We start from the raw sequence: 13,083 nt of genomic DNA, 5'->3' as shown, positions 1-13,083 counted from the left end.
ATGAACTTATTAGCATTTGTTAAAACTTCAAAGGTAAACTTATACCATTGATTTCATTTATATCATCTTTAAAAGAATATTCGTTGTCTTCAAATTTGATATCATTGATGTGGCTGACATTTAATATATAATTTAAAGTCAAATGATTATGCAAGAATAGAAATACCAAAATTTGATAATGATTTATGTTAAAATCTAGCATATAATATTTATTTATCTTTATAAGCTGCATGCCATCAGGCAAAAATACATTGACAATTGGAAATGATTGTTCTAACCTTAACAGGTGTGCGTTTATTGGCTGCATTGATAAAGCACTAAAGTCTTTGTAGCTGATGTGGGTATTTCGTACACGACATTATCAGTTTTCAAATGATTGTTTTGGTAAGTTATAACAGTATATTAATTGACCAGTTGACTACGGGATAACAGTTTATCGTTTCATAATCTTTATAAATTATACAACCGTGCGATGTGTAAAAATAAAAAAAAAATTGTATTCTTAACAAAAATTAATTGATTAATGCTTTCGATAATATCTTTTTATTTTAGTTAGTTTTCATTGATAAAGGGCACAATAATGCAAAGAGAGAGCAACTGACCTTTGGAATGATTGAAAATTCTAGTCAAGTAAGATTTGAGTCGAAGGTATCTGCCGCGTGATTCAAACTCACAACCTCAATGTTAACAGGCAATCCCAACATAAGTTCAATGACTTAGACTCACGGGCACTGTGGTCCCATGCACAAATAGGCTATACGTATAAAAAAAATGATTATTAAGCATACAAAAACACAATTGTATTTGCTCGCGTCGAAATCTTATTTATAAGGTTTATGAAGATATTCACCATGTACAGTGTACACTTCAACTGAGACAAGGAACACGTACATAATATAAGTATTTCATTAGGCAATCTTTGAACAATGAAAACCTCATTTTATCCTGTTTGATTCTTGACCACACGCTCATACTTAAGTGGTACATAGCACTACAGGGAGGTAACTCTGTGAAAATTATCTCAACGTTTTAATCATGTTTCATTGTTAAGGAAATATGAAGCTTCTAAATGATTAAAATAGTTTATCACACTGTTTTATATCGAACGAAGTATTTCAGAATTAAAAATAAAATATGGAAATGGAACGAGTCAAATTAATTCAAGTCAATGACAGCGCCTTTCTGAGATGTTCAATACGTCATTTTTATTCATATAAACCTGGTATTGTATTGTTTTGTCATTTCAGTTTGGAACACTTATAATGGGAGTTATCTTCCTTCCAAAATGTCAGAGTAAGTTATGCTAACATATAAAGGGATTATGTCAGTTGTTATAATTTGTTTCAAAGTTGAGTCGATCTTTCAATTTGTCAGGTTATATGCATTTATCTCTTTTATGAATTTAATAGGGTCCCAACAATATTACTAAAATAGATTTTGTCCTTTTAATTTTCATAAAATCTTGATAAAATATTCTTTGACAAAAGAAAAAACAACGTTCAGCTGATTCAAATCCCTTATATGTTACGTACTCCCTTGGAGTTCGGGAATTGTTGTTTATTGTTTATCTATGTTTCTGATAATACATCGCTTAGCGTGTTTTATTTATATTTGTAATTATCATCGGATTGTGTCTAGTGCTTAGTTTGTTTGTATGTGCGTTACATTTTAATGTTGTGTTGTTGTTCTCCTCTTATATTTAATGCGTTTCCCTCAGTTTAAGCTGGTAACCCGGATTTGTTTTTTTTCTATCAATTTATGAGTTTCGAACAGCGGTATACTACTGTTGCCTTTATTTGAATGATTACACTATAACCCATTTTTCGCAGTAGCTTGGATATATATTTTTTTTATGGTCTGTCAATCGGTTCTAGGGCATCATTATGCATTGATTTTGGTATGTAAAACACATTATGAGACAACCTTCAATTACCCGTAGGCTGACACTTTTAGCTAACCTTCGTCACTATCCCACCTCTTTACCGTTCGAGCATAAATTATATTTGCCTTTTTCATCAGCCCAACTGTTAGTAACTTAACAAATTTGAGAAATCGCTACGTCCCAGAAAAGGATGACAAGATACACTTATTTAATAAGAACAAATTCGTTGCACCCTGTATCGACCCTCAGATGATAATGTATGGCATCAGTAATTTCTAATCTGCACCCCAGGCTTATTCTCATTTCGCCTTAGCTGTCAAAATAATTATATAAAATTAATCCCAGTTTGCCTTAGTACAAATTTTCAGGTACATAAGAATTAACTAAGGCGAAATGGGAGCTTCTGTAAACATTGTAATTGAGTTATGTTTTGTTAGTATTACAATTAGTTATTATTTGTTATATTGATGTCAAATTCTACTAAGAAATACTATTTATGTTTGGTGTCCCACTTTTTAAATATTTCTTTTTTATAGCTGCTCTTCTTTTTCTGATTTGTTTACTCGTGTTATATTTTGTAAATACAGTCTTATTAGGTATGACAAATTGTCTATGGATATTTCATATTTCAATGAATAAATAAATTTAAAGACAAATATGCTATCTTAACAAATATTTCATCTCTGAATCAACACTGAATTCAAACCCCAGTTTTAAATTTGCATACTAAAATTAAATATAGAAAATGTACAGGTTATAAATAATAGCATGAGAAAAAAGCTCTAATACATATGACATAAGAATTAAATGTATTTCCATATAGTTCATATTATTAAAAACAAGGCACTGATGTACACATTTGAATGTTCAAAGTTCATCTAGTTTCAAAGATTGAGGATGTAAGCAGTGGCGGATCCAGAAATTGGGGGCCCCCTGACTGACCTAAGAGGGGGCCGCTCGAGTCATGCTTCAGTGATTCCCTATATAAGCAACCATTTTTTTCCCAAAAAGGAGGAGGCCCGGGTCCCCCTGCCCCCTAAATCAGCCTCTGGTAAGATGCTGCATCACCATACTGAAGTTAATATGTTGGTTGGCGATGTTTTCCAGGAGATCGAAGAATCTTTGTTACTCATTCAATGTGTTTTTAACGACTCCCAAATAATGTTGTTTGAGTAAAACCTTTTCTATAAATATAAATGAATTACCTGATTAGATTATTAATAATTTACATAATTATTACATAGAGTAAATGCAATATTAATTATGGTATAAATTCTTTTGACTATTATCTAGTCCTCGGTAATAATGTTGAAGGTTTTACGACCATAAGACAACGACCTACAATACATAAAATGGGTAATATTTTGAGTTTCCATTTTGTAATTTGTTTACCAAATCGATTAGTAAATCTTCACTGGGTTGACCTCTTTACTTTTAAGATATTAATTTTGTGAAATTATTTGTTTAGTTTTGTGTTTGTTCACTTTTTGGTCTGACGTTTTATATCTTTCTTCGATTTGTAATGTTTTAATTGCCCATTGACAATGAATTCAGGCATATACAATTCTGATCAAAATCTTCAGGCAAAATCTAAATGAGTCTGATCTTATGAATTGAGATCAATGCAATATCGGTATCAGTTTTAATATAAATATATAATATGTTGCGCCAAATATTAAATTATTTTCTTTGTTCATACAATAACTTGCCATGCCAAAAGTATAAAAGAAATCTAGCTGCGGAAAATAACTTTTATTAGTTTTAAAAAAATATTTAAGCGTGTGTTTTTTTACACAACATTGGTATTGTTTATATATAGTAGAAGGTTAATACGTGTATTGTATTGCATCATCACATATCGTGGTATTATGTCAAAATGAGACTTGGTGATGTGTGGGATTTTTTTTATATTGTTTATAAATCATTCCTCTAAAGACAATAAGCATATACAATGTATGTCAAAACAAGCATTTGAAAAGTTTTAATAGAATTTTTTAAAATTAAAATGCTGCTATGTTTAAATTGTGAATCGTAAATACGGCATTATTTTACAGAAGTAATGTACTATAAGAATATACTTTTCAATTCGAATGGATAACGCTATGTTTAGAAAAAAATATATCAATTTCAACGTGCAATTTATCGGTTTGTTGTACGTTACATTCTAGCGTTGGCTACCGATAACGACGTCAAATGCGATAAGGGTTGTTTTTGCTTGACACGCGTCATATATATATACGTATCTCAAAACGACCATATGCATTTACTTCAAATCAACATAAATGTGGACCTGTTTTGATAGGTACAGAGGACAAAACTTTATCAACAATCTTTGTTGTTGAACGTATGACATGGCAGGACGGATATGATTATTGCAAATCAAAACGTAAAAGACTCAAATATATATCTCCATCTACAAAAGCAGCATTTAGAGATCAAAATCCACACATTGCAAGGTAAAGGTTTTTTTATATTTCAAGTTCAATACTGAGACTTAACTAAATATAACGGTTACTATCCAAATATTTTCTCATTGTAGTCGAGCTTTGCGTTGTAACCAAGGTTACTTAAATCATGATCATCTGTGACACATATGTTCAATAAATAGTTTAAAAACTATAAGATTAGGAGACAAAAGTCTTAAATCAATTATGCAGATGACTTCGAAGACTTTAGAACCATGCTGTAGAATAAAATGAATTCTGAATGAAAGTAGATGTTATGTAGGGACTTTATTCTTTTTTCTTATTATTCTTGACATTAGATGTGCTGTTTTTTTTTGTTGATATTTTGTTTTTGTTTTGTTTTCATGCAGGATCATTGCTGCCTAAAAAATTTGTGTTTCACGTTAAACCACAATGCATAGTCATCAATATTATTTATCAAATTATTTTTATATTGTAGTACATAAAATGTATATGTTTTAGTGACGTCACAATTTGGACGGCTCATAAAGTTGCAAACGAAACAGTAACACATGGAAAAAGATATTACAGCGAGTTTCCACTTGACAACATTAAAGATGTTTCGTCGCCATTGTTGTGTGTTTACTTGGTATATGAAGCAGACAATAAAAGAGTTGGATGGGAAGCGGGCGAATGTCATGATAAATCTGTACGCTATTCATTTTTTTGTGATATAGCGTTTCCTACAGGTAATATGCTGTAATTGTTACATAGAATTAAAATTAAAATACAAAAACATACAAAACCGGGGATTATCTTATGTGTTCTGAAAGAGTATTCCTTCATTAGAACTATGTTCACAACTTATAAATGATAGATTAGACAACTAAAGCTATCATAAAGGTCTAAGATTGCAAAATAAAGGTCGTTCTCTCTGGTAACTCCGAAAGTGTAGTTTTTGGAAAAAAAAGCACAGCCTCACCATTGACGGCAATATAGTGTTAACTTAAACACACATATATCGAGCAAACGATCAAGACATGAAGAAATTTTCTAGTACAAGTTGTATCTTTTATCCTGAGCTCGCTCATGTAATATATTAAAGCATGCACTCTCTGAATTGTTAATTAAACCTTATATGTCTTTTATCTATTAGATAAATATTGTGTGTGCACTCATCTGATAAAATGATATTTTAATTATTGAGAAATATTGAGACTTAATTAAATTTGTTCCAATCAAATATTTCCTACCTAACCTAGTGCCATCTGTATGCGTCATTTTGTATAAAGAAGCATGCATGATCCAATTAATTGTCAAACTTGCGTTAACAGTAATCTTACTTCGAAATTTATTTTTAATTTGAATGTAAATGTGACTCTGTTTAACAATGTTTAAGATAAAAAGAGCATGACTCTTTATGAAGCCAATTTAACATGGCCAAATGCCAACACATTCTGTGAGAAGACAGATGGCTCTCTTCTGCAAGAAATCAGCGGAAACACTGGACTTGAGCTCGACGACTTTTTTCATTCAGGAAACTGGTCAAATACAAGGTATTAACAAACGAAGAGCAACCGATTAACAAAGTATTTACATTTTTTTAAAGCAACATATTTTTTAAGTCAATTTGTAATGAATTTCAAATAAACATGATTTCAAATTGCATTTAAAATTTTATAGATAGAACGACATTTTTACCACAGTAATATGCAACCAGAATATAAATTGTGTTTTTTAAATCGTGGTTTTGAATTATAACGTGTACAAATTTTTACAGGAATACAAAAAAATATTTCGTCATATTTGTTTAAAATATAGATGCTTTCTATAAGTTTTATTTACATATGCTGATATAAATCTTAAAAAAATTCATTTGTATTACGGAAAATACTTATAATAGAAACCAGGATTGAAATCTCGTATTTGAAACAGACGTACGTTACGTCTACAAAAGACTCATTAGTGACGTATGCATAAATAAAAAATAAAAATGCTAAATGGATCTCTTTCTCGTAATGTACGTATAGCTGTGTAATTGTTTTCAAGATTTTTTTATTGAATATTCGGTCCTTTGTGGTTATTTTATCTATCCACCGTTACAATTGATTCTGAATGTGTGATCATTATGACTGCAGCATCAATGAAGACACATGAAATTTGCAAATGCATCTTGTACGGTAAAAGAGACGGTACGATTTGGCTAATTGTTTTACTGTAGACTTGAAAATTCAAAAGTATAACGAATCTATCAAATAAACTCATTAAGATATTACCAAAACATTAGTGTATAGGATATCAGTATTTGTATTTTAGAAAAAGACTAACATTTTTGTATACACGTTTAAAAATTAGTATTAAGGGCAAAACTGCAGAAATACGAACAAATTCACTCATTTTTAGATTTTATCATTAACAATTACAAAGGATATAAGATGTCAGTAGTTTACCGATGTTTTAAGCTCGTGATTCTATTTTATAACGTTAATGTTACTGTACACTTGAGAATGCAGGACATGGTAATATATCACAATTCAAATATTGCATGTATTTATAGAGTATCTTCTTTCTGGACAAATCATACGCTTTTAGATCATGTAAATACTGTTGAACAGTGGCCAATAGACAAAACTTCAAATACAACAAACTTTGAAGAGATTTACTGTGCATACGTTATATTGGAGGAGCAAGTTGACAAGAATATAGTAGGCTGGATGAGTGATTTCTGTCTAAACAGTAGTAGAAGTTTTCTTTGTGAGAAGGAATCAGGTATATTGTATTTTAATGTATTGAATATCATGAATATGGTTTAAGGATGTTTGCTCCTCCATTTTTTGACTTTTTGCCAGATTTTCGGAAACCTCTGGTTTTATCCATGTATTATCATTAAAGAAAATTGCCCACTTACCCCTACTTTACCTTTTATAATTTTATAGCATAAAGTTTAAAAAGCCGTATTTCAAAATTTTATAAAATTCTTGTTATTTTTTCATAGTGTTTGAAACAAATAAGGTGCCACTGTTAAATACATGAAAAATCTCAAGAGAATAATTTCCCGCTAAATTTTCAATGGCTTATCTTGAAAACGAGCACATGCACCCTCCATTTTTCTACATTTTTAGTTTCTTTATTTATATACTATCAATTCAAAATAGTCTTTTGAAAAGCTTGTTATATTTTAACAGAGTAGCAAACATCCTTAATGACAGATCTTGCTTTCTTTTATCAATTTACTCGAACCAATTTGCTGTTGATGAATCTATATTATTTGAGAAAAGAGAAATCATTTGTGTTTCTATATACACCAGTAAGTATAACCCTACAAATACATTTCAGGAGTCTGTTTAATAAATACGATGTTATGCAGTCGATCACTTCGTAAATTTTTTATGTGACCTTTTCCCGTAATTAATAGCGTTATCATCCTAATAATTACCGATAGCTGTTTTTACAAGCAGACCTTTTAATTTTGATTTGTTAACTTTCAGCATTGAACTCAATTGACGGATTGGTGCTCCTATGCCCGTGCAATAATTCATAACTATAAAACAAAATAGGTAAAGTTAATAGGTGTACAAATATTCCGAACAATCGTATTTGATATAATCTTAGGCAGAACATGGATAGCGTTTATATAACTCTTTAGTATCATGCATTAGCTATCTTATTTTTAGGACAATGGTCCACGTTTTGATCCATAATCTATAAACACGTGGTGTAGCGTTTAGAAAATAAAAATAAAAATAAAAATGGACAAATTCCGTTTCATATTGCATTATGAATAATCCGCATTCAGATTTATTTTGAAGGATATAATTAAAATATACCATACTCAATTGCAACAACTAGTTCACATAACACCTTATTTAAATTTTATCAAAATAACATCAAACAAGTTTAAACGAACATCAGTTTAACTGTCATTATCATCTTAAGAAGAAAAAGGTATTTAAAAGAAATCACCAATATAATAATGATTTGACGGAATTACTGTGAAATTTAGGGTATAAGTATTCATAATTGTACATACCAACTAGGGGTTAATTTCAGTAAGTGAGAACTATGTGTTGATTTCAGTTTTCTATGAAAAGCGATAACTAACCTTTCATCTAATTTAGACCCTACTGATGATATAATGACTCTCATAATGTGTTTTGTTCTCATTCAGTTCAACCACATTAATTATTAGTTACTTTCATCGTTTGATTAGTTTTATAGATCATAATATGCTAGTGATCATTATTACTTATCATTTATTGATGAAGAGTTTATTTTTGTGTTTTTAATTTTATTACTTTCGTCAATTGTGCATGTGTAAACAAATCAAAATATGACTAGAGTACACGATTTACAAAAGTAACAAATATTCTTTTATAAATACCAAATAAGTCAAGCTTTAAACATGCACTATAGAAAGTTACGAAAAAAGACCAACCGTTTAGAAAGAAAAAATGTAGTCAACCGGACCAGATAATTATTTCGAGATACACGTGATTCGTTTCAAACGAAAACCGGAAGTTTGACAGACCAAGGGACACAACTATTGCTAAGCTTGGCAAAGCTGAAATAAATTCGGATGAATATGAGAAGGGGATCGTTATTCTGATATCAGATCGATGTATTTGTATGTCATAGTCTTTCATTAATATAATAACATTAATTTTACTAAGTTATTCAATTGTTTCAGTTACAATATTTTTCGCTGGCTTTTATCCGAGAGAGTAATTTCCGATCGATCTTAGCGTTATATAGTTCGTTTAAAATTGACAAAATTGTTTATTCTCGGAAACAAGAGATTTTAGAAAAATTTAGATTTCTTTTCATTTTGTTTCATCTCACTCTTTCTATTCAAAAGAAAATACAACAAGTTTAGAAACGCCGATTGAGTAGTTTTTAGGTGATCATCAACGGAAGTCTTAATCCTCACATTATACACACCCAAACTCATTAGTGTAAATCACGATTTATTGTTTGGAAACATTTTAAATATTTTTTCAAGAACATTAAAAATGTATCACTAATTATTTATAAAAATTCTATGAAAGGTAATCTTAGGTAAACACTCGTGGAAACAGCATGTCATAAATGATTTACAGTGGTCAGTGACCGGAAATTTAATTACACATGTATGGTCAGATTAGCTCTTTGATCCTTTAAATCCCTGAGGTCACGTTTTGACATATTTGTATTAGTTCGAGATAAATAATGAGTTTTATATGCTTTGGTCAACCTTGGTACCGAAATATTTAGTTCGACTTAACCGAAATTTCGACTCATGAGGAGTCGAAATACATACATTTATATGGAACAAAGTTCGGGAACACGTGAAAACTTTGACTCATCCGAAATGTCGAGTCAACCGAGTTCGAGACAACGAGAGTAAACTGTATATGAGATTATGAAAAACCGAAAGTCTAATACAGAACGCCTAACACCGTTTAGCATCAACTTAGGTCCAGGTACTTGGACTCTAGATTAAAGATAATCTTATGAATTAATTGTTTAACACTAACACTATTATACACTACTTACATGTTTTCAATTAAAAAAAAATCTGTTTAAACAAAATGTATTTCTTCAGAATGTTTTCAGTTGACGTTTTTCTTTATCTTGACAAATAATTTGTTTTCAGATGAATTCTATTTCGAACCATACAAAAATTATAAGCCTGTGGGGCTGAACGTATTATTTGAAGCTCGACAACTAAGCGTAACCGATTGTATGGTAAAATGCAATGCGACCACTGAGGTTGGAATCCCATGTGAAATGTTCGTCTGGAATTCTTTGAATTCCACGTGCTATTTTATGAACTACGAAGAAATTGTTTTAAACATCTCTCATGGTTATTATCACGAGCAACGAATTACAAACTATAAGTTTGTTGAAGGATTAACTACTTACAAGAGGTATTCTAATACACGTAAGTTTATAACACATTTGTTAAACATTTGGAACGCTTAAGTCATTATTTTTTTGAGTTTCGATAATGTTTATTTGAAAACAAAATCGGGTCATGATGAACTTATAGAATGAACGTCACATCTATTCAACATTGAAAATACATAAGTTTCTGACATGTTTACTTTTATTGCATTGATAAGTTTACGAGATTTTATATATGTCAAGTGTCTGTCGGGTTTGTAAAAAACTAACAAAACTGTTTTATGTTCTTGACTTGATCAACTTAAATCTTTGAAAAACTTCAGTTTGATATTAATTCAACAAATATTGCGTTCGTGTTTTCTCTAGTACTCGTAATGCTTTGAATAGAAAAAAAACATAGTAAAAACATAGTAACATGAGTACTTATTTTCATAAAAGCAATCCTAGGAGATTATTATCAAACTGGTGATACGATAACATCAACAAGCAACAACGTAGATATAAACGACCAAAGTAAGTAATGTTCTCACAGTATGACTAATACATTGAAATCAATTGTTAAAAGATATAATTTAATTAAAAATATTTTTTATAGTAAAAGTCTCGTCCGCTTGAAAATGGTTCAGGTTAAATTAAATTACGTATTTGCCACCTTAAGACCTTTAACAACTAAAAAGAAATACAATTCCGTATACATGGTATAGGCGACTTAAAGACAACCGATAATGTTAAACAATATAAACGAGTTAACAAACAACTAATTAAAAATTCATGACACTTAATAGTTAAATAATATAATATATGAATGAAGAAACAGCCTCTGAAATACTAGTCCCTGCCTTGGGATCAAATAGAATATGATTGGGAAAAACAGATTTTGTCTGCACATAACTTTCCACCAACCGTGGACAGTTATGTATCCATACATGTATTAGCAAACCATAAAAACAAACTGTAAAAAATGATTGAAATTGCCCTGACTCAAAAGATTGATATGAGGCACACAAAAAACTAATTTAACAATTGATACAAAGTCCCGAAGAAGAAAAAAAAACTCAGTTACTGAAAGCGAGTGCGAAGTAATTTATGCTAATGAATAAGGCATCTTCTCTTGCGTTTTTAGCTCACCTGGCCCAAAGGGCCAAGTGAGCTTTTCCCATCACTTTGCGTCCGTCGTCTGTCGTCGTCTGTCGTCGTCCGTCGTCGTCTGTCGTCGTCCGTCGTCGTCTGTCGTCGTCCGTCGTCGTTAACTTTTACAAAAATCTTCTCTAAAACTAATGGGCCAAATTAAACCAAACTTGGCCAAAATTATCATTGGGATATCAAGTTTTAAAAATGTGTCCGGCGACCCGTCCAACCCACAAAGATGGCCGCCATGGCTAAAAATAGAACATAGGGGTAAAATGCAGTTTTTGGCTTATAACTCAAAAATCAAAGCATTTAGAGCAAATCTGACATGAAGTAAAATTGTTAATCAGGTCAAGATATATCTGCCCTGAATTTTCAGATGAATCGGAAAACCTGTTGTTGGGTTGCTGTCCCTAAATTGTTAATTTTAAGGAAATTCTGCTGTTTTTGGTTATTATCTTGAATATTATTATAGATAGAGATAAACTGTAAACAGCAATAATGTTCAGCAAAGTAAGGTTTACAAATAAGTCAACATGACCGAAATGGTCAGTTGACCCCTTTAGGAGTTATTGCCCTTTATAGTCAATTTTTAACCATTTTTCGTAAATCTTAGTAATCCTTTACAAAAATCTTCTCCTCTGAAACTACTGGGCCAAATTTAACGAAACTTGCCCACAATCATCTTTGGGGTATCTAGTTTAAAAAAAATGTGTCCGGGGACCCGTCCAACTAACCAAGATGGCCGCCACGGCTTAAAATAAAACATAGGGGTAAAATGCAGTTTTTGGCTTATAACTCAAAAACCATAGCATTTAGAGCAAACTTGACAGAGTAAAATTGTTTATCAGGTCAAGATGTATCTGCCCTGAAATTTTCAGATGAATCTGACAACCCGTTGTTGGGTTGCTGCACCTGAATTGGTAATTTTAAGGAAATTTTGCTGTTTTGGGTTATTATCTTGAATATTATTATAGATAGAGATAAACTGCAATAATGTGAAGCAAAGTAAGATTTACAAATAAGTCAACATGACCAAAATGGTAAATTGACCCCCTAAGGAGTTCTTGTCCTTTATATAGTCAATTTTTAACAATTTTCATAAAATTTGTAAATTTTTACTAACATTTTCCGCTGAAACTACTGGGCCAAGTTCATTATAAATAGAGATAATTGAAAGCAGCAAGAATGTTCAGCAAATTAAGATGTACAAACACATCATTATCACCAAATACAATTTTGTCATGAATCCATCTGCTTCCTTTGTTTAATATTCACATAGACCAAGGTGAGCGACACAGGCTCTTTAGAGCCTCTAGTTTTCTTATATTTACAGATTTCAGTGGTCAGAACAAGAAAGTGCTAAGTCGAAATACTGAAGGTGAGAAAACAAAATTATTTCAACTTCAAATATCAATATGCATTAGTAACATAATTAAGTAATAAATTTCTTTGAATTTGGACAAATACATTTATACACGAACTAAGTGAAGAAGAAGTAATAAGAAACAAAAACCGAAATGTGTATCTTGAATGAACAAAAATCAAAGTTATGTTACTGGAATTTCATATATTATACGTATATCCTTATAAAGGTACTGAAAAAGAAATAGCATAAATAAGTAACGAAACCAAAGATTTTATGGTTTTAATATATGAGGGGAAAAAATTATTGCAAAATTTTTCAGTATTGTTTTGTCTGAATTATGATAATGGTAAGACAAAAACTTATTTTCGAGTCATTGAACTTAATCAGGTTAATATCATATGAAATTATGACCCCAA

The 13,083-nt window shown here is 30.7% G+C and overlaps 1 protein-coding gene across 1 annotated transcript; it reads left to right on the top strand.

The window, feature by feature from the left end:
• LOC139526437 (uncharacterized) lies at positions 1-10,691 on the top strand. Its single transcript, XM_071321585.1, has 9 exons — positions 1-33; positions 553-630; positions 1,248-1,293; positions 4,185-4,338; positions 4,810-5,036; positions 5,687-5,843; positions 6,845-7,056; positions 9,920-10,207; positions 10,609-10,691. The coding sequence occupies exons 1-9, from the start codon at positions 1-3 to the stop codon at positions 10,689-10,691; spliced, it is 1,278 nt and encodes a 425-aa protein (XP_071177686.1).
• The last annotated feature ends 2,392 nt before the right edge of the window (positions 10,692-13,083 follow it).

Source organism: Mytilus edulis, chromosome 6 (assembly GCF_963676685.1).
Source record: "Mytilus edulis chromosome 6, xbMytEdul2.2, whole genome shotgun sequence".
In the NCBI taxonomy this organism is placed as follows: Eukaryota; Metazoa; Mollusca; class Bivalvia; order Mytilida; family Mytilidae; genus Mytilus; species Mytilus edulis.
The sequence above is the reverse complement of the archived record's forward strand: the minus strand, read 5'-3'. Positions and strand labels throughout refer to the sequence as shown.